This window comes from Python bivittatus, unplaced genomic scaffold (assembly GCF_059951505.1).
Source record: "Python bivittatus isolate LINGU-HERP-01145 unplaced genomic scaffold, Pbiv_v1 ctg000810_np1212, whole genome shotgun sequence".
In the NCBI taxonomy this organism is placed as follows: domain Eukaryota; kingdom Metazoa; phylum Chordata; class Lepidosauria; order Squamata; family Pythonidae; genus Python; species Python bivittatus.
Genome location: NW_028277111.1, coordinates 3,644,311 through 3,670,221, shown reverse-complemented (window position 1 = coordinate 3,670,221; position 25,911 = coordinate 3,644,311). Strand labels below are relative to the sequence as shown.

The window sequence follows — 25,911 nt, the reverse complement described above, 5'->3', positions numbered from 1 at the left end:
AGCCAGCGCACCTGTTTTGGGGTTCCTGGAAAGGTGGGCGGGGAGGGGGGGAAGAGGCCTGGTGGGGCGGCGGGGTAGGTGGCGCAGGGCGAAAAGGTGAGGGGGCAGAATTGGGGAAGGAAGGAATGTATGAATGAACGAATGACTCCATTAGCGAAGTGGGTTGTTGATGGGGCTGGAAAACCAAAATCTGCTCTGGGTTGGGGACGGGTGGTAGATAGAAGGGCCTCCCCCCTCCCCAGCTTTTCCTGCTATTATCATAGGCAGAGGGCAATGCAAGGAGTGCAGTTGTAAACCCGGGTCCGATCAGAAGATTGGTTCTTCTCCAACCCTCTTCTTGAAGCTGTGTGTATGTGTGTGTAAATGTATATGTAAATGTCTATGTATATGTATATATGCATGTGGGCTGTATAGACTGCAGTTGCCCTAGTTCTGCTGCACAGAATTCAGAACAGAGGCTTGAGCCTTCTGCACAAAAGCTGTGCAAGGAGGGGCCATTCTGAGAATCTCTGGCATGCTGGTTTGTATATACCACCATTTCTCAACCTCAGCAACTTTAAGATGTGTGGACTTCAACTCCCAGAATTCCCCAGCCAGCATGGCTGCCTGGGGAATTCTGGGAGTTGAAGTCCACACATCTTAAAGTAGCTAAGGTTGAGGAACCCTGGTGCATACTGTTCAGTATCTTTGAGTGAAGAGATCCAAACTCAGATCTCAGCTACAAATCTTGAGCCCAGATATCTTCTTAACCCAGCCTACCTCACTGGGGTCTAGTGAGGCTAAAAAGAGGACCAAAAAAAAAAAAAAGAGGAGAAGTGCAATAAAAATAGGCTGCAAAAAACATAGAAGAAAACAGTGGCCGACCACCTCTGAGTTCTTGCCAAGAAAGTTAGAGGGAAGTGTCCATTAAGTCATCAAGAGTCAAGAATGCCTCAAAGGAGATTTTAGTTTTGTCACTACGTACTGTACTTTCTTCCATACACTTCTTAAAGATTAAGTTCTTCATTTAAGCCTTCTCTGGGTGGGTGGATGGAATAGATTTACTTGTGAAGGGTTTTGTGTGAGTCTTTTTTTCCCTTTTCCCTCTTATTATTTTAAAAATTGTAATGATAATTGTTATGCTTCTGTGTTTTATACATTAATGCTGTTTTTAATTTCTTGAGATGTGGTTGAGAAATGATTTCTAAAATGATTCAGAGAAAGGCTTCAAGATGATTGGAAGGGATGTGCAGGATAGTGAAACAATTTGTGGGATAATTTCTGTAATTCTTTGCAGAAGAGGCAGGTGAACAAGTTCCAGACTAGACCACTAAAATGTGTATAGCACATAGAAGATCAATCTTATTTCTTCAGGTTTCACTTAAGGGAAAAAAATGAGAGCCATGAAGCCTAGGCTCCCCTCCCCCCCCCGTTTATTTTGCAATTACAAGCTATACAATACTGTAAAACATTGCAGCGTTGGGATACGCTTATTAGAAGAAAAATCCTTTTCCTTCCTTTCATATTAGCGGCAGCATTCATAATATTGTTTCAATTGCTCCAATTTCAGTTTCCCAGAAAAAGGAGTGAGAGAGTCCCATAAGCATCTTTCAGAATGATTTCTTTTAGAATAACAATGTGATTTTTCTTCCTATAGGAGCCTCATATTTTCCTGATCTTGAAGTATTAAAGAAAAGGCAAAGGTAACAATAACAATGTATTGTCGAAGGCTTTCACGGCCGGCATACGATGGCTGGTGTGGGTCTTCTGGGCTGTGTGGCCGTGGTCTTGAAGTCTTGTTTCCTAACGTTTCGCCAGCACCTGTGACCGGCATCTTCAGAGTGCAGGAGCACAGACAGGAGCAGTTCTCTCTGTGCCCAGGGTGAAGTGACCCTTCTGTGGGTATTTATAGAGATCTGGGGGGGTGTGGTGTGGTGTGGGGGGGGGTTGGGTTACTGAGTGGCTGCTTGTTTTGGAGTCAGCATCTGTGTGTATTTTCCTGGGGATTAGGCAGGGTTTTTCTTCTACTGAATTGTTAACGAGGGGCTGCTGGGGGTGATTAGCAAGTTCATTGTGTGAACTGTTCACATGTCCTGGTGGTTGAGCTGAGTTCGTTGACCTTTTGCAGGCTGTATTTTTCAGGATTGGTAGCTAGGTTTTGTTGATTTTTAGACTCTCCTCTTTTTTATTGAAACTGTGCTGGTGTTTGTGAATCTCAATGGCTTCCCGGTATAGCCTGGTATAGTGGCTGTTGGTGTTGTCCAGTATCTCTGTGTTTTCAAATAGGATTTTGTGTCCAGTGTGCTTGAGAGCATGTTCAGCTACTGCAGATTTTTCTGGTTGCTGTAGTCTGCAGTGTCTTTTGTGTTCTTTTATCCTGGTATGGATGCTGCGTTTTGTGGTCCCGATGTATACTTGTCCGCAACTGCATGGTATGCGGTATACTCCTGCAGCGGTGAGGGGATCCCTTTTGTCTTTTGCTGATTTTAGCACTTCTTGTACTTTTCTGGTGGGTCTGAAGATTGTTTGGTTTGGAAATTGTGTTTTTTTTTTGCCGGTCACAGGTGCTGGCGAAACGTTAGGAAACAAGACTTCAAGACCACGGCCACACAGCCCGGAAGACCCACACCAGCCATCGTAACAATAACAACTTTATCCTTGCAATGTAAAGTTGGGTCTTTGAGGCCTTTTAGTCCCCTGTTTAAGAGACCAACCCAGATTAAAGCATCCCCAGAAGATAGATGTCCATATTCTGCCAACCCCCTCAGAAATTACAATAATAGAATTGGAGCTAGAAAGGGCTATTTAGGCCTTCAAGTCAAACTTTATTCAAGAATCCAGATGAAAACATCCCAGGTAAATTTCTGCCTGGCCTCTCCTTGAACACATTCGAAGACAGGGAGCCATCTCTCTGGGTAACGAGTTCCATTGAATTTTTCTAACCTTTAGTAACATTTAAAATCTCCCTCCTGAGCGTAATGGAAGTCCTAAGACAGGCTTCACTTAGTCCTCCAAAAGTCCTGTAGCTCTTGCCTGTCCCCCAATGAACAGTTATGGAAAGGGAGATTCTGGTAACTCTTTCACAGTAAAACTAATTCAGTGAAACTGCTGAGCTAACCAGTTGGTGAACATTGGATGTCTTCAAGAAGGGACTGAATAGGTATTTGTTGGGGATGATTTAATTTGGATTCCTTTGCTGGGCAAAGAATTGGCTCAATGGTTTTACTGGGCCCATCCAACTCTGTGGTTTTACATCATATTAATCAAGAACCTGGACAAGAATTTTATTGTCTTTTTTCACCAGTCGGGCCAAGGACCTATTGCTAACTTGTCTGGGCTTGAAAGCTAAGCAGAGGAATACTCAGATGGGAAATCACCATTACAGCACCACCAAACACTGTTACAGCTTGACCTTTTAATTGCTTAATCAATTTTAATTCATTAATGTGTATTTATTTTTTAATTGTTTGTGGGTTTTGTTTTAATTGTGAGCCGCCCAGAGTCACCCGTTGGGGGAGATGGGCGGCGTACAAATTTAATAAATAAATAAAATAAAAATTATAGGTTAGACTGGGAGTTGGGAAAAGCATCCTGGAAGATGGCAATAGCAAACCGTATCTGTACTGTTGCTATGAAAATTACATGGATGTATTCATGACGTCACCAGAAGCCATGGAAACAAAGGTGAAATGGTGTTCACGAGTGATATTGTGACTGCAGACTTTTCCTTTGATTCCCATTGTGCTCCTGACCTCCCTCAATTTAATTTTTTGAACATCCTCTTTATTAAAAAAAAAGTTAAATAGAAAGCTCGGAATTTAAATGGGAAGCTTTCAGCCCTTATGCTAAAATGCTTGGAATGTCTGGTGCAGTGTTTCTCAACCTTGGCAACTTTAAGCTGTGTGGACTTCAACTCCCAGAATTCCCCAGCCAGCCATGGGGAATTCTGGGAATTGAAGTCCACACAGCTTAAAGTTGCCAAGGTTGAGAAACACTGGTCTGGTGGTTGAAGTATAGACTTGCTTGGAAATGCATCCACCTGTCCATAAAAAGCAAAGGTAAGCTGAGTAAGATGGGTGTCCTGGACCAATATAATAATATTGGGGAGATAATATTTGATGGGCATTTATTTATTTGATTTTTATCTCACCTTTATTATTTTTTATAACTCAAGGTGGTGGACATACATCATACTCCTTCCTCCTCCTATTTTCCCTACAACAACCTGTGAGGTGGGTTGGGCTGAGAGAGAGGGACTGGCCCAAAGTCACCCAGCTTTCCCCCCTTTTTAGAGGCTGATCTTTAAACAAGTGGCTGAAGAAGTTGGTTCTCCTAAATCAAAGCCAGAGGGCTCAGCGCAAGGAAGTCATGCTGGAGAGCAATGAGAATGTTGCTTCTGTGGGTAAGGATGCTTCTTGCTTGATTGATGGAGGCTGAAGTGATGATTTCCTATTTTTGTTATTTATCCTTGCACAGTATAGAGGGCCAAGTGGAAACAGGTGACTGGGGTAAAATTGTCCTGGATTTGTGTTGATGTGAGCTTGGCCTGATTGCCTCCATTTTGAAAAAGGGCAAAATCTGTTTTTTGGATTACCAGGAGACCAACAGCTTGCAAACTTCCCAGGATGCTCGACCAAATAGGCCAGCTGGGATTTTGTTATCTTCTGATAAGAAGGAAGGAGGACTCTATATTGAGCTTTCCATGTGCTGAAATATGCTCAGATTTAAAATAATTTCCTTTGCTTCCCCTGTGCGAATGAACTGAGCTTAAAGTATACTCTCTCTGTTCATAACCACTTGATACTACATTTCTGTGCTCTTATCAAGCTCGGTGAGTCTTGCAGACTCAGAAAACAAGAACCATTTGGGTTTCTGGAATGAACTCTTGCTAGTAAGGTAATGTAACAGATTCTTGAAAGCCTGACGAAGTAATTCTCCAGACCGACTTATACCTAGTGTAATGAAGGTGGAGTTACTCAGAGACTTTTTCTCACACTTCCTTCCTGTCCTGGGGTAAGGAATCTTTTCTGTAATGGCTGGGGAATTCTGGGAGTTGAAGTCCACACTGTTTAAAGAGGCCAAGATTGAGAAATACTGTTCTGGAGAGATCCCATGTATGGTGGGACCATTGCTTGTCAGGGAAGCAAATGGCTGACAGTGTTCCTTGGGAAGTTATCCAACTTTTGTTTAATCTCACCAAAGAATGATTGATCCTTTGGACTGTGAATTCTCCTAGCAAAGTGTTGCCTGTTGCACTCATGTACATTTGATATTCTACAAAATTTCCCACCTCAGAGGCGTGCTTCCCCAGAGCTCTGGTAAGAGGAGGAAGCTGAAATGGTCCATCTGCTTGGCAAACCATCAGGCAGCAACATCCCCCATATGTCCATCAAAGCCATCAAGGAGGTTATGAGCCCTTTAGCCCCTCCCACCTTATCAGTGAGTACATTAAGGCAGGGCCTCCTTGATCCCTTTAATCATCTTCCTGAGTGCGACTGGATACAAGGGAGATGTCACTACCCATTTGTCTGATAACGAAGGAATATACATCTTTTCTGGTCCCGCAATATTTTAGAAGCATCCCATCCCTGGCTGAGAGGATTTCATTACAATCATATGAGAAATGGGCTGTAAAAATGTTGAAATTAATTTGGGAGATAATCTAGGTTTTCATTGAAAGATAAAGTGCGGGGGGTGGGGAGTCTTAGAGATAAACTCTTAAGAGGGGGTTTCTTTCTTTCTTTCTCCAAGCAGGTGATTGGCAGGACGCTGAGAGTTACGGAGAATCCTCTGTGGAATCATCAGAAACAACCAGCCCTGAAGCAGGAAAAGAGACATTTCAAAATCAAAAAGAGCCTCCAAAACCATTAAAGAGCAGGAAGAAATCTTCCACCTTTCAGGATGCTGACATCCATGAACTCCTGGTCCCACAAGAGGGTCACCAAGGGAAGTGGAGGATCAAGTGTCCTGTGTGTGGGAAGATATGCAAATATAAATCAGACTTCAACAGGCACCGCGTGACCCACACAGGGGAGAAGCCATATCAATGTACAGAGTGTGGAAAGAGCTTCAGTGACAGTGGAACTCTTACTGCACATCAAAGAACCCACACAGGGGAGAAACCATACAAATGTACAGAGTGCGGGATACGCTTCAATCGTAGTGGAAGCCTCAAGAGGCACAAGAGAACCCACACAGGGGAGAAACCCTATCAGTGCCTGGAATGCGGGAAATACTTCAGCCTGAAATCGATCCTCACCACACATCAGAGAACCCACACGGGGGAGAAACCCTTTAAGTGCATGAATTGCGGAAGAAGCTACAGTCGTAAGGGCAGCCTTGATAGGCATCAGCGGGATCACCCCGGGGAGCAAGCCTACATCTGCGCAGAGTGTGGGAAGAGCTTCATTGTCAGCGATAACCTTCCCGCGTATCAAAATCACTACACAGGGGAGCAACCGTATAAATGCATTGATTGTGAAAGTCGAGTCATCAATTTAGTCTAGTTTCTGTCAAAGCCTACTCCCAAAAAGGAAGCCATCTAAAGGAGGAGAAACCTAATGTTGTATGGGAGGCCAAAAGAGACCTTAAAGGATCCAGAGAAGGGCAAAAGTTTATATGTTTGGAATGTGAGAAGAGCTTTGGTGTGAATGGCAAATGGTCTTCACACTGAAGAAGTCACACAGGGAAGAGACCAATAGGTGGGCTGTGAAGTTGAAATCATTTACTGGACATGGGTGATTCTGCACGGGGGGAGTCGTAATTAATTACACATCCAGAGAGAGAGAGAGAGTGAAAAAAAACCAAGGGAGGTATAGAAAAAAGATTGATAATTGCAGAAATTTTAAAGAACTCTCTCAACCTGGTTTCTGGATTCAGCCTCTGCCTGACTTCTACGAAGTTCCCCTTTCCATTCAGAACCCTCCCATTTGGGCACAGAAGGACTCCCCAGTCCTTGGTGAAGTGTTTTGAATGGGTTGGGGGAAGCCGTTATGGTCAGAAGGGACATGGGGGTAAGCTTGGGCCAGCCCCATCACTCAGACTTCACTCTGGATCCAATCCTGTTTTGCTATGTTGTGAGGGGGGAGTGGGAATGGGAGGTTAATTCTGAAAGGCAGCTAGAATTTATTAACATAAAGCTAAACAGAGTCAGCAAACAGCGTTGGTCAAATCATGCAATTCTTCCCGGAAGAAGGAAGAACTAAAATTGTTTGACAGTAAGATGCTGGAATGAAGAGAGTTGAAAGAGGCACATTCTAAATCTAGTTTATGGTAAGTTGAACTGTATAACTTGTAAGCCTTTCTTTGGTCATGAAGTAATTGTGAAATGTAAAATAAAGTAGAAACAACTGTCAAAGCAAATCAGGTCGTTTTGAAAGTGCAGCAAATACTGCTCAAGAGACCCACAGGAGGAGGAGGAAGATTGTCCCCTGTTCAGTTCCTAATTAAAGGAACTGAATTCTTGGCCTCAGAGAGGTAGCAGGGTATGCTCGTGTGTTTGTGTTTTTGTCTTGGAGTGGACAATAGTGAAATCACCTACCTTGCTACTTTGTGAAAGAAGATAATCCAGTGGAGGTCTTTGACCAAGGAAATGAAGCTAATGTGGGGAGAGGATGGAACAAAGAAATAAAACTACAATTTTGGAGAACTGGGGTGGAGAACCAGGTGCTCATTTTCAAGAAGCAGGGTTGGGGGAAAAAAGGGTCATCTCTCCTTGCTGGAATCGTAACCCAGGCATTAATCCAGGGAAGGCGGATGGAATATTGCGGGGGCAGAAACAAAACTCTGCAATTTCAAATGCTTGATTCTGTTAACATCAGCTCGATTTTAGATAAATGCAGTTCCTAATGGATAGGCCCTTGATATGGAGCCAACAGCCTTGGCTAAGGGATAAGGTTGGAAATGCTGTTTCCTGGGGAATAACTGGAAGAGTCCTTTCATTTCCTTCACTTAGATGGTTAAGCAGGGTTGCGCAAAGGTAGTATCTAGATGGGACATTACCAGGAAATTGAGGTGGTAGCCCAGTCCAGGAAGTTGAAAAAATATCCCCAAAGAAGGCATTGGCAAATTGGTTCTGTATTGCTGCCCCAAAACTAACATGGACCCACCCATGAAGGAGCTTTGACCAGTGAGCTGTCCCTCCTTGGTTTTGATAACAAACCCTCTTCTCCAGGTCAAATTCAAAGGGCACGTGATGTGACTGGACTCAGTGTAGCCATATGGAGCCATCAGGTCTGGGTGGACTCAGAGCTCATTCTCCAAGGATCCAGTCACCTCTGGTCAAAACTACTCTCTAAAAATAACTTCTGGAGAAAGTTCCTTCATGTTCTACTATGCTGCGGTCTCCTTGGACACCAAAGGAGGTTGATCCTCCCCACACTGCTGGAGCCAGGGGGAGTGTAACTCCTTCCCCTACCCTTTGTTAATTTTCATTGGAGTCCCAGAGAGAAGGAGGTCACAGGAGCTCAAAAGCTGGAGATCCCTCTATTTTAAACTTGAACCTGCTGTGGGATGAGCAAGTTCCCTGTAGTCAACAGATGAGCAGAGCATCTGCAGAGAAGCAGCCAGTTTTAAAAGTAGTAGATGTAGGAGGAGAGCCGTGTCAATGTGGCACCTTTTCTGACTAACGGGCTTTAGCTTCCATGAACTGGAGCTGCTCACAAAAGCTTGTGCCTTTTAATAATATGTGTTAGTTGGAAAAGGTGTTACCTCACTCCTGATTTTTAAGAGCGGCGTATGCTTGCATGTAGACAATAGCTCGACTAGTTGATATGTGAGCAACCTCAGATGCAAATTTTAAAAGTGTTGTGCTTTGATCTCTTTGTCATTTTTTAACTGGTATTAGCTTCCCCTAAATACATTTGTAGGTTGGGTGGCCATATAAATGGATTGAATGAACGGGGACAGGAGGGGGAGGAAACAACATTTGTCAAGATGCCAACTCTCTTTGAGGCAGATGGAACTGAAAACACAGTACTCACCCATTGGGCCTTTCTTCTCTCCCGCTCCTCTGTGCACATGCTGTTCGGCTGCTTCCAATCAGCACATCCAGGACGTTCACTAGCCTGGTTGCTCCACTTGGGCTGTACTTTTCAGTTGTGACTAAATCGTTTGTGGCAGAGGTATTGTGTAATCGTTGGCCCCCTGGTCAAGCTGCAGGCAGGCTTTACCCACCGCACAGGGTTAACTGGATGGCTGCGCCTAATGGTATTTGCCTGCTCCTGTGGCAGCCATGGGCCAGCAGGACAGTGTAGCCAGTCCTGATTTTGGAGGTGGTAGGACTAGCACTCAGTGTATGGCATGGGTTGTATACTTACTCCTATAAATATGAAGTCCAGTGGTCTTAGCATTCATCAATGATAGTTATGCTCCTAACTTGCATTACTTGCTTACCTCCACTCTATAGTTTTGGGCAATCTTCTGAGCACCATAGGCATCAGTATCCATAAGGGAGGCCGAGTGACAAAAAGGGCATCATGATGTTGCCGTGCAAACTCTGCCCCTTATGTATTTGTGCACAGTGTTGCAAAAGAAGTATGAAAGGGTGCAGTTTGTACTATGATGTCACAATGCACATTTCATTATTTGGCATTGTCACTATTAGGGACAGTTGCCTGTGACCAAACACTGGATATCCTACTAAGGTCCTGACTCACACTCCCTTGGATGTGATGGGCAGAAGCACTTCTTCATGCCTGGGATAATGTGGATTGACATCCCTGGACCTCCCTGGCATCTTTCCATTCTCTCAATCCACCTAGGCAGGTGTGGCGGATGGTGTCAGTTGACTGAAAATACTTAACGCAGCCTTGGAGGACTGTCCCAAGAGAGAGGGGCACTGGACGAGGAGGTTTTACATCACCTTTGCAGCCATATGGCACTGCTCCCCTGCTTTGGTTTTAGAGGCACATAATCACCAACCACTTACCACTCATCCTGTCAGGCTTTCATCCAAAGGGGTGAGCACTGCTGTTGCTTTGGAACAAGTATAGTGCGCAGCTACCTCTGGGGTTTGAAGACCACCTTAATGCTGGTTCTGAGTGACGTTGGTCCATTTCACCACCAGAAGCTGCATGGACATGGCTGCAGGACCTCAACCAATGGGATGACTCCCAGTTTAGGCCACTTGTCAGATATCACAGGCAACCTTCAATCAGATTACCTTGGAAATTGCCCCTCTAGTAAAGAGGCAGGATACAGTCATGCACTATGCTGTGCCTGTGGAGAAAAAAATTGGCTTTGACTCTGTATAAGCTGGCATTCAGCATTTCATATCTCTGTCTGGGCACCATGTTTGGTGTTGGCAAATCTACAGTGTGTAGGATCTTCTGGGCTATGATCCGTAGTCTAAATGATTTATATCTGAAGGACGTCATCAAGGTGGGGAATGAGAGTATGGTCATTCAGGGCTTCCAGGAACAGGACTTCCCATAGGCAGGAGATGCACTTGATTCTACACGCTTTTGCATCATTGCAACAAAACACCACATTCCCAGGTTCTGCCACAGGAAGTGCTACTACAGCATGGTCCTTCAAACTATGGTAGATGCTAAAGGGTGCTTTATGGATGTGTGCGTGAGGGAACCTGGATGCTCCCATGATACAGACAGATTCTAGAACTCCCCACTGGCAGAAAAGCTGAGGAATGGGACTTTCTTCAGTAGTCCTGCTATGCTGGTGAATGGGTTCCAGTCCACCCAGTCATCCTGGCTCACCAAAGGTTGGAGCTGCAGCCATGGCTGATGCCAACCTACCACTGCCCCCAGACACCAGAAGAACAAAACTTCAACTATTACCACATCAGGGCACATATGACAGTGGAGAGGGCCTTTAGGAAGCTGAAGTCCCTGTATACACTGCTTGATCTAGAAGACGATCTTGTTGTTGAGGTCATCATGGTGTGCTGCATCCTTCAGAACATCTCTGAGAGCAGGGATTATATTTTGTCAGAAGACAGCCCTGGTCTTCCCTCTGAGATTTCCATACATGATGCTATCCTGATAGATGATGCAGATGAAGCGTGCCACCCTTGCTTGCAGAACCCTAGTCTGAAACAGGCTTCCACCAAAAAGCTCAGGCTATCCGCTCATTGCTCATAAGTTCTTTTGGGCCCACCATAAGATAATCCTCACTTAACGATAGTAATTGGGAGTGGCAACTCCATCGCTAAGCAATGTGATTGTAAAGTGTGATGTCATGTGACCACACCAGCTTACGTCTGCAACGTTTGCAGTTCCAGCTGCCATTGTTAAGCAAATCCCGCATAGTTGTTAGGTGCGACATTATGTGATTGCCATTTGTGACCTCCTGCCAGTTTTTCTATTGATTTTACTTGTCCAAAGCCAGGAGTGAAGGTCATAAATGGCAATCATGTGACCACAGTACACTGCAACTGTCATAAGTGTGAGCCAGTTGCCAAGTGCCCAGATCACAATCACGTGGTTGCAGGGATGCTGAGACAGCCGCAACTTTGAGGACTGGTCATAAGTTGTCTCGTTTAGCACCTTTGTAACTTTAAACAGTTGCTGAATGAATGGTCGTTAAATGAGAACTACCTATATATGTGTTCAGTAAGGAATGGGAAACAGACCCCAGAAATATGCTGGACTGTTCTACCGATGCACTTGTGATTTCAGATATGTGCCTTGGATTGTTTCCACAAAATTCCCCAACTTCCCCTCCCAATTGTCTCCCTTGGTTCCTTCTCCCCTATAAAAATTGTTACAGGTGGAAATGGCTGTTTCCCTTCTCTCTTTTTTTTCAATCAGTAAAATTTTATGATTGTTGACAACATGTCTATGTCACTTTATTTTTCAGTTTTTATTTTCAGGCATGGTTATTGGGGAATGGGATGGTAGTCCAAGCCAGGGATAAATGGGTGGGTTGGGTTCCACTTACTGCAACTGAGAGTGTAAGGTGGGAGAAAACAAAGACAAATGGAAGAATGGTAGGGGGATGAAAGAGAGATTAGTATATGGAGGGAGTGAACAGAAGAGTGAAAGCAGATTGAGGGTTAGAGCAGAATAAATTGGTCATATGTTTTGTTTTCTCAGAGTACTTGGGACACTGCTTCTGGTGTGTGGAAGGGTTCCCCTTCTGTGGCTTCTATCCTGCTCTGGACAGTGGAGAAGAGAATGATGACATGGTGAATCCTTGCCAGTATTCCAACTCCTCAACAATGCCTATGATCCTGGAAGGAGAGAGGTAGAGAACTAAACCAGAGAGGGAAGTTTAACCATGATTTCAGGATTATCTCCTAGCTTTTTTATGGGGAGCATTCCAAACCCAGACAAAGCCCACAGCTGTTCAGGGTAAATAGAAGAGATGGCCACACATCTGAGTCAGTACAAAAGCTCTAAGCTAAATCCAGCACAGAGCAGTGTGCTCTAGGTTTAGCCCTAGGCCCAGACAAGCTTGTTCAAATTGTCATGGAAGGAAGGCAGGAGCATTGCCAAAGTAGCTCAAGCACATAGTGGCAAGCCAGGCTGGACTCGGATTGCAATCCTGACAGGAAATCAAAGCTGCTGTCATCAGACAGATAGCCAACCTTAAGGACCCTCTCATGTTTGAGAACCAGAGCCATGGGCCTTGGCACAATAACTGGGGTGTGTGCCAGGCTCTTTGGCAGCAGCTGAAAATGCAAAAGTGATTCTCTCCAGGCAAGAGTGTCAGCAAACTCTCTTGGGGAATTCATCTTGAGCAAGATTTTTTGAGATGAAAGGGATGGGATTACAAGAATTCCAACAACTGAACTAGTTCCTATGTAAAATCAAGATATCCTGTAGTATCTGAAGGCAGAGCATTTTTTTTCCCTTTCTGACAGCCTTCCTAAGATTTAGAGAGGAGGAAATTCTTTTCGTGGATAACAGAGAGGTTTGCATCTTGATGTTTAGGAACAGCCTCATGAACCTTGATCAGACTGGGAATGAACCATTTCCAAGTGAATGCAAATCATCACTCTCTCTAGGGTCACTAGAGAGAGAGAGAGATGGTGAGCAGGTGGCTTCCCAGGGGAACGGATTTAAAAAGGGTCACAGCTGCATGGCAGGAGCTGGGCTCCAACCACTTTCTTAGGAGAACACGAAAGAAAAGCATACTCCTAAAGGTGATTAATTGTTCTTCTTTTAAAAAGCAACAGCGCTAAAAAGAAATCGCTCCCAGGGAAACAAAGCTCTCTTCTTTTCAAGTTACACTTCATAATGGAAACAAGTCAGAACAGACTCATGAAGCTGAACTATGGGCAGGTGTCTCATTCAGAAGTCACTTGGTGTGTTCCAAAGCTGGATCGTTGCCATAGTTTGTGCAAGGAAGAAATAACTGCAGCTAGATCCGAATGGGTGTAGCTTCTGGGCTATTTTCTGGCAGTAATACCAAACATAGGCTGGCTCTCTCTCTTTCTCCCTCCCTCCCTCCCTCCCTCCCTTCCTTCTGCCGCGCCTAGAACTAAAGATATTATACGCTGGGTCACTGAGGCATACAATTTTATTAAGTACTGCAAGATGATCTGCCATGGGCAACAGTGAATAAGCATTGTTTCTAGGATTGATATGGTCTTCATATCAACGAGACCATGCAAAATGCTTTCTCATACCAGCTCCTTAGATGCTCGTTTCACCAAAAGCACAATTACAAAGACTAAGGAGAGGCTAAAACCAGAGGAGTCAAGGATCAGATTACTCAACCAGTTGAGCCAATTCCAGAAAGCCAGCTCTAACGTTTACAGTTGCTGTAACTTTTAATAGTGACAGAAGGGGTGATTTATATGCACATAGAAATAGTTTACTACAGTATAAATCAGTGTTTCTCAACCTTAGAAACTTTAAGATGTGTCCTCCCTGTGATACCTTTAAGGGCACTCTAAATTTATCAGTTGGAAATCCTGGGATTAAAACTTTTTCTGTAGGTCTTCTGAGGATTTTTGGGAAGGGGGAAATGATGGACACCATGTAATGTTGAAGGCTTTCACGGCTGGCATACGATGGCTGGTGTGGGTCTTCCGGGCTGTGTGGCCGTGTTCTGGAAGTTTTGTTTCCTAACGTTTCTCCAGCACCTGTGACCGGCATCTTCAGAGTGCAGGGGCACAGACAGGAGCAGTTCTAAATAAATACCCACAAAAAGGCCACATCACTCTGGGCACAGAGAGAACTGCTCCTGTCTGTGCCCCTGCACTCTGAAGATGCCGTTCACAGGTGCTGGCGAAACGTTAGGAAACAAAACTTCCAGAACACGGCCACACAGCCTGGAAGACCCACACCAGCCATCGATGGACACCATGGTACACATGTGCAGAATATGGCAACTGTCCTGGTGCCCCATCAGACCCTGTCTATAGAGACCAGTGCTCTTCACTCCCGTATTTTGGCCCCATATCTTTTTGACAAAGGTTTCTGCAGCCATCCTGAAAAGGTCTTTGACTATTTCAAAATTACCTTTGATCAATACAACAAGTTGGGATGGTACTTGGATTAATCAAAGACAAAATATGAAAGTATGCATAATGTTTGGCCAGAAAGCAGAAGGCAACCTTTATGAATACAGGTAGTCCTTAACGTACGACCACAATTGGGACTTGAACTTCTGTCGCTAAGCAATGTGGTTGCTAAGTGAGTCACACCTGATTTTACAACCCTTTTTGCCTCAGTCATTAAGCAAATCATGTGGTCATTAAGCGAATCTGGCTTCCCCCATTGACTTTGCTTGTCAGAAGGCCCCTGGGAAGGTTGCAAATGGCAATCACATGACCCCAGCACCCTGCAACTGGCATAAATACATGCCAGTTGCCAAGCGCCCGAATTTTGATCACATGACCATGGGGATACTGAGATGGTCATAAGTGCAAGGACTGGTCATAAGTCACTTTTCTCAGCACCATCATAACTTCAAACGGTCATTAAATGAATGGTTGTAAGTCATGAAAATCCATTTTGCAAATATGACTACAGGTGCTCCTTGCTTAACAACCCTAATTGGAACTGGCAACTCAGCTGCTAAACAAAGCGGTCGCTAAGTGATAAATCATGTGACCGCGACTGTGCTTTCTGGCTGGAAAGAGACAAGACTAGTTAGAAAAAGAGCTAGTTTGGTCTAGTGGTAAAGTTATCAGGCTAGAAACCAGGAGACTGTGAGTTCTAGTCCTGCCTTAGGCATGAAAGCCAGCTGTGTAACCTTGGGCCAGTCACTCTCTCTCAGCCCACCTCACCTCACAGGGTTGTTGTTGTGGGGAAAATAGGAGGAGGAAGGATTATTAGATATATTCACTGCCTTGAGTTATTTATAAAAATAATAAAGATGGGATAAATATATCTAAAAAAAAAGACTACACAGTTTCACACTTTTGGCTTTTGTTTGCCTCCAATCCACTCCCCTGCCCTTTGCAATGCTCGAGTGCCTGCTTGCTGTCTTAATACTTAATAAAATACTGTGCTATTTTACCAAAGATGGATGCAGAATGGCTTTTAGAATATAAGAAATGAGACCTAGTGATCAACAGCCCAACTGCTCATTCTGATGGATGAAAACATTGTGAAAGATGATATCTGAAGTTAATGTTCTGGAGATCAGAAGAAAATAATTTGTCCCAACAACTATTGTTCCAAACTGGGAACAACATTGTAATAATGTATATATTTGGATTAATTGGAAATTGCTGGCCAGAGTTCAGCACATTGTTCTGTTGAGTAGTATAAGAAGGAGGGGGAAGAAGGACAAGTTAATTCACCTTTTCATTCGACTGCTTAGTGAACTCTCTCTCAAAAAACATATCTTGGGCCTTAACATCATCCCAGGTTCCCTCTCAAGAATAATTCAAATAGCAGTGTCTATAAATTAATTTACTCTTAGGTATAGTTGCTAGTATTTGCTCCCCAGCCCTCAAGTTGAAAGCTGATGGGATGATAAGTATATGAAAGAGGCAGTTGTAGTAGAACTCTGAATCAATAAACCTGTTCAATTGTTGCTGAAAAGCATCCTCTTGCCTTCTATGATAAGGGTGCCCATTGAGAATAGAGATCCTAAATTAGTTTAAATTTAGCCAGTCCAACATACCACTATACAAGTTTCACACAAATATTCTCAGAATTATTCCAAAATCCATGCTCAGCCTTCAAGCTCAGGGAGTGACCATGACCAATCATTGTTAGCCTGGCCTATTTTGGAAGACTGTGATGAAGATAAAGTGGAGAGAGAAGATGTGATTTCTCTAAGTTACTTTAGGAAAGAGAAGATTTAAAGAATTCTTTTAGTTAGCTTTGCTAGTACCAGAAAAGAATGCTAAACAAAAAGCCACCCTATGTGTAATTCTCATGAAATTAGATGGCAGTAGAGAGTTATAAACAACCGCTTAAGTATGTATACTTTACACTTTGCTACTGGTATTAAAAAAATGGGGTAACTGCACAAGAAAATATTAGGGGTTGCAAATACTCATATTCACACTACTTATGGATACCCATGTCCTTCCCTCCTTCCTTGTCTTCCTTCCTCCCTTCCTCCCTGTCAGCCTTGAGATAGTCCAGACAAGAAGCACACCCAGAAGTACTAGTTCTAACTTTATTGTAAGGTTACAGCAACTGAATCTTGCAAGTCTGAAAGTACATACCTCCCCTGCTTGCCTTTACAGTCCAAGAAACTAGGGACGGTCCCTTCTGAGACGTTGGTTTCACCCACGTTCCTTCTGCGGGCTCAACTGCCTCTTATTTGACCATTGTCTAGTCTGCAGCTGTTCCACTTGTCTCCCAAGGTCATTCCCACATGCTACTACATCCTCTTCCTTCCTATGAAGTCCTTGGGGTTCTCTGAGCTTGGTTGTTTTCTTGCAAATGTTTCATTACCCGGCTAGGTAACCTCCTCAGTGCTAGAATGGAATGGGGTTTGCTCTCTGTTTATATACTGTGGCATACGCTGCCGGTGTTGGTGGGGGTGTGGGTTTTGTTTTGTTTTTTTCCCTCTGGTAGTTCCTTGGTTAAGGTATTAATACAGAATTAATTGTAAGCTGTTTGGGCCAGGGACTTTCCTCCCACAACCCTGGAACAAAGACCATAGGAAAAGACCATGCTACTCCCCCCATGAGCATCTCTTTGGGGTTCTTGAAGCCTAACCAAAGTTTCACTGAATCTCCATGATTGTCGCTCCTCCTTCCTACTTGCTCACGAGAGAATTGGAAAGGGACTGACTCCCTGCCACCAATAGAGAGAGTGTGTTGTCTTTGTGTCAGCTGTTGCTAGGCAGGAAAACTCAGAAGGGGCAGATTCACTTTGCTAGAGGGATCTCAAGGTGGGAAAATCCTCTTCTGGCATCAACTCTAAAGACGCTGAGGGATTAAACCACGGCAGGCAAAGGTTTATTCACCCACAGAGGAAGAAGGACAATTAGGAAGGGACAGTTGAAGAACCTGTGTTTACAAAGTTCCTCAGATTGCTCTTTTGCTTAGGGTGGCACATCCTCTACCCTTCATCCCCCAAAGGCTTCAGTCTCTCCCCATATTACTGAGGAATTACAGGTAGTCCTCATTTAACTAACACTCATTTAGTGACTGTTTGAAGTTATGATGACTCTGAACAAGTACTAATTACAACGGGTCCTCATAGTTGCTACTGTCACAGCATCTTCACAGTCATGTGATCATGATCTGGGGGCTTGGTGACTGGCTTGCAATTATGATGCTGCAGGATCCTGTGGTCACATGATCGCGATTTGCAACCTTCCCTGCCAGCTTCCCATGAGCAAAGTCAAAGGGGAAGCAACAGAATTTCTGGCACTTCTGGTTGCCATCTTACACCATCATTAAGCGTTGGCACATTGGCATGGGATTCGCTTAATCCCATGCCGACATTCCAACGCTTAACGATGGTGTAGGATTCGTTTAACAATGGCAACCAGAAGTGCCAGAAATTCCATCGCTAAGCAATGCAATCATAAAGTGCAATGTCATGTGACTGCACCACTAAGCGATGGAATTTCCTCTTCCAATTACTGTCGTTATGTGAGGACTTCCTGCATCTTTTAATGTGACAGAAGATGGACAATATTCAGTATACAGGAGTAATCACACACCCTGTGGTCCATTCATTTATCTTTAATTACTTTAACTCTAATTTTTCTTGCAAGTAAATTAAAATAAAAAAGGATATATCAGGCAGTTCCTAATAGTACTCATGAATGACTTAAATATTTCCCACACCACCAGCACTTTCTCAAATTCAGAGCAACGTCAATCTAGGCTGAAAATTGGGAAGGGAGGAGAATTGCTACAATTAACAAGAATCCTATCTTGTTCCTTAGAAAACCTCCCCAAACTATGTAGGCAAACTATAATACAGAGCATCCTGATTTCACTATGTTGTTTTCTCTTGTTGAACAGGTTTATTTGCAGTTTCTGTGCCTTGTGGACATGGAGAAAATGTTAGTACCTGTCATTCTCTTTTGTCCTCTGATCATCCTATTTATTTATTTATTTATTTATTTATGGAACAAATTGATATATCATCAACTTCACAAGAATTCCAGTGTTTTTATCAGTTGTTATAACCTATTAGTTCAATTATAAACACTTCACGATTTAAAAAATGAGCAGGGTTATACACTTGTTTGAATAAATAGTCATTGTATTTTAATAGGTTTTATTCCTTATATGTAAATTGCTTAAATGTAGGACTACATGAGATATGGTTCAGAAATATTTTCAATAAATAAATTATTTTGCCTGGAAAGCTAATCATATATCACTTAACTTATTTTACAAAATTAGGAGTGGGTGAGGGAGAACAGGCGATATAACTTCCTTTGTAAGTCCTAAATGCCTTCCCCAAAACTATTCTATAAAATTTAGGTTTATAATTTTATTTTTGTTGCTAGGTATCTTTTTGTATTCAGATCTGGCCTCACCACAATAATATAACACTTGGGGATAAAGATGCAGCCCAGCAGCCCAGCACTGGAGGCCAAGATGGAGAAGATCTGCACGGCCACCATGTATTTCCCTTTGGTGCTCAGGTAGGTAGGCAGAAACGACACCCAAACGCTGCAAAAGACCAACATGCTGAAGGTGATCAGCTTGGCTTCATTGAAGATTCCAGGCAGGTTCCTGGCTAGGAAAGCCACCACAAAGCAGATGGCAGCCAGGAAGCCCATGTAGCCAAGGACACTATAAAACATAGCTATGGACCCTTCATTGCATTGTAGGATGATCTCTCCATGCTGGGAGTTCAAGTCATAGTCTGGAAATGGAGGAGAGATTCCCAACCAGGTGGCACAGATAACCACTTGAACACAAGCACAAGAAAGAACAATAGTATTGGCCAAAGTCTTCCCCAGCCAACTGCTCACCCTGTTTCCTGGCTTTGTGGCCAGGAAGGCCAGCACCACTGTGATTGTTTTGGCCAAGACAGAAGAGACAGCAACTGAGAAGATGATGCTGAAGACCATTTGTCGGAGAAGGCAGGTGGCTTTCTTTGGGCGGCCAATGAACAGGAAAGAGGACAAGAAGGAAAGCAGGAGGGAGATGAGGAGAATATAGGAGAGACTCTGGTTGTTGGCTTTGACTATCGGAGTTTCTAGGAATTTAATGAAGATTCCTAATACAAACCCTGTGGCTAAGGACAACAACAGTGCAAAGGAAGCAAGGATGATCCCCAAACTGTCTTCATAGGACAGGAAGGTTATGGTCTTGGGGACACATTGATCTCGACCCTCATTTTGATGTTGACCTTCCTGACATCTGGTGCAATGTGCTGCATCTGAAAATAACACATCTGCCTTATCTACCATAACAGTCTGTAGTGTATAATCCATCATATATTTGATATAAAAGTTCATACACATGACCCAGAAGTCCCAACCAAAAAGTATATTTTGTTTGCATGTGTGTACATGCTAGTGAGCAGGTGACGTTCATTAATACAGAAGGTTTAGAAGGTAGAGAAGATCATTAGCTTGCAGGAAATCTCGGGGTGGGGGGGGATATTCTGAACATTTTTTCCTTTAGAGGATCTAAGATAACAAAATTAGGAAGCCCAACTGCTAAAACCACTGGAGAATTTTTGCACTTGAGTAGAGTTGGGCAAATGTACTGATCTCAGGCTTTTCTCAGTTTCTGTTTTTTCTCAAAGCTGAACTTGCCTTATTCCATATCTAAACACATTAAGAGTTTTTAAAAATTGCACTAAATTTCACATCTAATATTGGTATTTCTCTTCATGATCACGCACAAGTTTCTAAAGTGTATTTTTCCTAATATGTCATCAATATATGACTTTTGTGAAGATTCCTCTACTTAAGACTTAACCATAGTTTCAACTGGGAAACTGTCGGCATCTTAGACCATACTAAATCCAAAAATGCATGGGAATTCTTGGAATTCAGACAAGGCAGCCATCAACAGGCACATAGAGATAAACAACATCTACACACTATTCAAAAGAGACAATAGAAAGGAAAACAAAAGACCAGAACATCTCACCAGCAATCATCACCCAGATAAGCAGAGTTTAACACCAAGATTATCACCAGACATACAATCAAGCAGTAGACAATACCCTAATCAAGGAACTACCGGAGAGGAGAAAAATAAAACAAAACAAAACCTACACCCACACCCACACTGGCAGGGCATGCCACAATATATAAAGAGAGAGCAAGCCCCATTCCATTCTAGCACTGAAGATGTTACCTAGCCGGGTAACGAAATGTTTGCAAGAGAAGAACCAGGCTCAGAGAACCCCAAGGACTCCATGATTCATCTACTAGTTATCTCTTATGAAAAGAATATATTTCAAACTGAAATGTGAACCAAGCAATTTTCCCTGTCTATCCTGTGGGATTATGAATATTAAAACAATTACAATAAAAATGGCCCAGACATAGAAATATGATTTCAAACCTATTTGTCAGAATTGTCTCATATTTATTTGTTCTCTTTCCCAAAGCTGCCCTTGCCTTAGAGTCACCCACCTTCCTGAGTGGAGACAGTCCCTTCCATGCAAAGAATACAATCATAACAGCAACGTGGCTCTCCTTCCCGGACCACTTTGACAAAGCCACGATGGCAGATTTCCACACATCTGGAATGGGGCAGGGGCTAAGTATGAAAAGAAGGATCATCAAGGAAAATGGATAGAGCTCATACTATGAATCTATGTCACATAACATAGAATTCACCTGGTTAAATCTAAACATGAATGTATTATTTGTCTTCAGTAAAGCATTTAACCAAGACTACCAGAAGATCCTAGTAGAGAAAAATGGCTGGCTGGCTGGCTGATTTATTTATTTATTTTATTTGTATGCTGCCCATCTCCTGCAGAGGATGACTCTTATATAGAAGATGGAGTATCTGTGTTCACTACTGTTGCAGAAGATAAGGGTTTAAATTACAATAACAAAGAAGATTTCAGATGGAGATGAAGAAGAATGCCCTAATGATAAGAGCATTCAGTAGTGGGATGGGCTTCCTCAGGTGGTAGGGGCCTCTCCTCTGGAAGTAAACAAAATCTGGATGGCCGTCTGTTGTGGCTGCGGTAGTGATGGGCTCCTACGGGCGACAAGGGTTGTACAGGTAATCCTTGACTGATGACGATTAAGTTACCAACCATTCAAAGTTATGACGATGCTGAAAAAAGTGACTTATGACTGGTCCTTGCATTTGCAATCATCATCACATGATCAAAATTTGGGTGCTTGGCATGCAACTGACATTTACGATGGTTGCAGCATCCTGGGGTCATGTTATCACCATTTGCAACCTTCCCAGCTGGCTTCTGACAAACAAAAACAATGGGGGAACCATGGCAAAAAAGGTCATAAAATCAGGCATGACTCACTTAACGACCTCATTGTTTAGCAATGGAAGTTCCAGTCCTAATTGTGGTCATAAATCGAGGACTACCTATACTAGATGAGCTCTCAGATAACTTCCAACCCTTACATTCTATAATTCTATGACTTATTTATTTTACAATTTCTATTGTGCCTTTTTGCTCATAGGAGTTAAAACAAGATTTTTTAAATATATTTTTTATCCAGCCTTTATTATTTTTATAAATAACTTAAGGTGGTAAACATACCTAATACTCCTTCCTCCTCCTATTTTCCCCACAACAACAACCCTGTGAGGTGAGTTGGGCTGAAAGAGAGTGACTGGCCCAAAGTCACCCAGCTGGCTTTCATGCCTAAGGCGGAACTAGAACTCACAGCATCCTGGTTTCTAGCCTGGTGCCTTAATCACCACCCTCCACTTCAGGTCTCTTCCTTTATTATTTGCCTGATGCTCAGGGTCAAATGGTAAGGTGGGACTTCCCTGCTTGTCCTGGGCATTGTATTGTGGATGCCAAATACATGGCATGAAAGAAGAGCAAGAGGGAGGAGAAAAAACCTTAAACTTGAATTTGAAGGCCATTATTCTGAAGAACTGCTGGATAGCACAGGTGGAAAGAATATTACACTATTCTTACACACCACTTAAGAGGCGAAGAAGTGGAAAGAATATTACACTATCTTAAACAGAGCTTAAGAGGCGAAGAAGTGGAAAAATGAAATAAATAATGTTCCCTACCATACTGAGCCTTTTGAGCAACACAGTGGCATTATGGTTGATAATGAATTTAGATTCTGCTGCTCCTTGTCTTTCTATACTCGCCAATTTCATCCTGATGACAGACCCATTGGGCAACTTAATCCAGTTCATGATGTCAAGGTCAGCCAGCAGTTTCCCATTTTCATCCAAAAACAGTCTTTCCATGGAATTATTGTAAAACTGGGGATTTTGCAGGAAAAAATGAAACTAGAATGACAAAGAACATGACAGAATTGTGGGAAAGAGAACAATTTTGATACCTGTATCATCATTTTCAAATTTCACCCTTGAATCTTCAGGTTCAGGGCTTATTCAGCTGGTGGTGTGTAAGGCACCTGATTTCCTTTCCTCATGTAACTTCCTTGGAGTGTCACTTCAAGAGACTTATATTATTAGATGTAAAACCATTATTTGTGAAAGCTAAGAAGAACCCTACAAGGTGAGCCCAATTACACTACAGGCAAATGTAGAAATTCAAAAAGAACAAATAGACAATCATGTAATTAACTATTGTGTTGTATTATGTTGCTGTGCTGTTGCATTGTGTGGTGTGAGATTGTCTTAGTTGTTGTATTATGTTACAATGTGTAGGATTGTGTGTGGGGTTATATTGTGTGGTATAGTGTTGTGTGGGGAAAGAAATCAGAATTTTCTGCCTCAGTCATCAAAGAACGTAAGTTGATTAAAAAGGTCTCTCACCAAGAAATGATTATTAGGTGATATCAAAACAGTTTCAAGAAAAACTAAAAAGATAATACAAAGCCAATTGTTTGTAAAGGGGTTTGGGGCTCAATATTAAAAGAAACAAGAAAAATAAAAGTGTACATATCAAACATGATATGAGCCATTTAGACATCTGGTAGAGGTCACATTGAAAAATTGTATTGCTGTGTGTGTGTGTGTGTGTGTGTGTGTGTGTGCGCGTGCGCATGCATGCCTGAGCACCAATGTAGACATGGAAACTGCATTATATAAGACTAACAGTAGATGGATGAAAGGAGACCAAAACACACAATTTTATCAAAAAATATGATTCACAAAATTTCTCATCATGACATGTTACATTTTCTCAGAGATTAGTACAAAGTGAAGACTCTGGAATCGTGCAATTGATTTTACACACCGGAGTGATGACTAGAGGAAAACACAATACCTGCCATGGCTGCAGCCTTTGGCTTTCTAATCTGTGTCTACCCTCCCTCATTATCTTCTTGGAGCTGGATAAATATGCAGCATTTAAGGCTCGTGCCACAGCCCAGACGGTATTGTAAATACGGTAGCTGTCTAGGGATAGGATGATTTTAATTTCTCCTGGGTACAGGGTCTCCATTTTTTCTTTTTCAGTGCATCTTGTCCAGCCTTTTACGGACAAGGCATGCTTTGTATATAAACAGTTAAAATTTTCAGTTACAAAATGCTTGATGAAAGAGTAAATAACCCCAAAATGACCATATACTGTCCTATTATCCATCTGGATAAGGAAGGAAAAAATACTATGGGTATACTTGAAAGGCAGATTAGTGTACATCAACTGCAAGGTGAGATCCCACAATGCTGTTGCAATCCAGACTTTCCCTGTCATGGCTGTGTTCAGTAAATGAAATATCAGTTGTACAGTTTTGATTCCAGCTATAAAGTCTATACTCTCAGCATGATAAAGAAATACATTGACTTGGCTCCACTTGAGAAAAAGACCAGGGATGTGGTCCAGTTCCACTGTTTTCCTTGAGATTGTTTCTGAGAAAACAACGCAGATCCCTTTCTTGACAAGCACGGGTGTGAAGATCCTCATGAATCGCTCTCCATTGTCAGTATCTGAATCAACAAGAAGAGCAACCATTGTCCATCTAAAATGCTGCAGCAATTTCACAATTGCTGGGTACTGGATTCCTTCTTGGGGAACTGTCTTGTAGAAAAAGGGGAAGTGAGTTTTATCACTCAGAAGTGGGGAAACAAAAGTGTAGCTCACCTGAAAAAAGAAAGGAAGAGTTAATGTTTTAGTCTGTGCCAAATCCAAGCCAAAATGCTTGTTACTCAAAGATTACAGTAAAGATACCAGTCCTTAAGATGAAGGGAGGGTTCCACCTCTTGTAAGGAAGATCCTTGCATGGGGTAGAGTTAACCTCTTCACCTTACAGTATTCAAATATTGTTTCTCTTCCCATGAAGCTCTTGACAGCAAGTTTTTTTTCTTTCCCAGTTAGAGTGCCTGCTCCATTTCAATTTGAGAATGGTGTGAATGGATAAATGTGGTTTAACTTTTCCTTCCTGCTGTGGAGCCATGGAGTAAAGCACTCCTTGAAGTTCTCTGGTCAGAACTCTTGAGTAGGATTAGCTCTCAAAGCTGACAGAGACAGACATGCACACACCTGTGGGATTTTATATATGCCCAGTATGGTTGAAATCTGGATTGATGTGTCAGAATCAGACCCTTCAACTATAGCCAGTGTGTTTTTCCACTTTCCACAATGGTAGTTTGGAATGTTTGCTTGTCCAATAGAGAGTAGGTCCAACATTGTATCCAAGGTCATTCTTGAGTTATAATAGTTGTCATGTAAATTATAGCCCAGGGTGACATTAGGTAAAACCCTTGGATCTTTGTTAATCTCCTGAATGGCAAAGTAGAAGGATAGCATTTTCCAGTAATCTGTGGATCCCCTCCTGCAAATTTATATAGTTACATCTTCCTTCAGTCAAAATAACATTTAAGTTGTGCTACTTCGTTGCATCAGCTTTGACATCTTTTGGGTTATATCACTGAAAAAGCCTTTGGTCCTTCTTACATCCATTCCCACCAAGAGTATCTCACATCCTCATCTCCCCTAAAACTTCAGTGTTATTGCCTGTTGGTCCCTGTTGACTGAGAGCAGAGAAGAAACTCTTAAAACATCCCTTTGAGCATTCAATTACTTTTCACTCTATGTGGTCTCTGCTTATTTTGGGGGTATTTATCTCTAAGGCTTACACTTTCATCTCCTAAGAGAAACCCTTTAAGTCTTTTGTTGAATTTACTCTCCATCACTTCCACAGGCTTCCCAGCCACTAATTGGATCCTACAGTGGCTCTACTGCTATTCAGTCACACTATGGAAGTTCAGACGGGTATCGTTAAATGTGCAAACATACATGTATATGTAGGACGGAAAGAGAACATGTTGGAAAGGGTTAACATATGACTGGAAGATCACCAGGGAATAGCAACATTTTAGGGGAGATTGGGAAGCTAATTTCACAGCAAGCTGTTAATTCTTAGCATTTATATTGTGAAAGATATTCTGATATTGATTATATTTTTAATTAAACTTCTTTAAACTGCAAGGACTCGTCCAAGCAGTCACTGCAGAGTCGGTAATGACTGAGCGCAGAT

At 42.6% G+C, this 25,911-nt stretch overlaps 3 protein-coding genes across 8 annotated transcripts; 1 reads left to right on the top strand and 2 right to left on the bottom strand.

Annotated features, from left to right (window-relative positions):
* Positions 1-7,620, top strand: LOC103061239 (uncharacterized). Of its 6 annotated transcripts, none has more exons than XM_088129738.1 (4): positions 1-33; positions 1,637-1,682; positions 4,272-4,381; positions 5,731-7,620. In XM_088129738.1, exons 3-4 carry the CDS (start codon positions 4,348-4,350, stop codon positions 6,483-6,485), a joined length of 789 nt encoding a protein of 262 aa, XP_087985864.1. In that variant the 5' UTR covers positions 1-33; positions 1,637-1,682; positions 4,272-4,347; the 3' UTR covers positions 6,486-7,620. The 6 variants fall into 6 exon arrangements, with proteins under 6 accessions (XP_087985864.1, XP_087985862.1, XP_087985866.1 ...); XM_088129736.1 differs by lacking the exon at positions 1-33 and adding an exon at positions 41-96; XM_088129740.1 differs by lacking the exon at positions 1-33 and adding an exon at positions 41-96 and having other exon boundaries at positions 5,734-7,619.
* An 11,187-nt stretch (positions 7,621-18,807) lies between these two features.
* LOC107326614 (vomeronasal type-2 receptor 26-like) lies at positions 18,808-22,711 on the bottom strand. The gene is made up of 3 exons (XM_088129324.1): positions 22,526-22,711; positions 20,926-21,052; positions 18,808-19,712 (listed from the first exon to the last, which is right to left on the bottom strand). Exons 1-3 carry the CDS (start codon positions 22,709-22,711, stop codon positions 18,808-18,810), a joined length of 1,218 nt encoding a protein of 405 aa, XP_087985450.1.
* Positions 22,712-22,995: 284 nt separating this feature from the next.
* On the bottom strand, positions 22,996-25,181 carry LOC148213944 (vomeronasal type-2 receptor 1-like). The gene is made up of 3 exons (XM_088129323.1): positions 24,915-25,181; positions 24,191-24,515; positions 22,996-23,000 (listed from the first exon to the last, which is right to left on the bottom strand). Exons 1-3 carry the CDS (start codon positions 25,179-25,181, stop codon positions 22,996-22,998), a joined length of 597 nt encoding a protein of 198 aa, XP_087985449.1.
* Between the last annotated feature and the right edge of the window lie 730 nt (positions 25,182-25,911).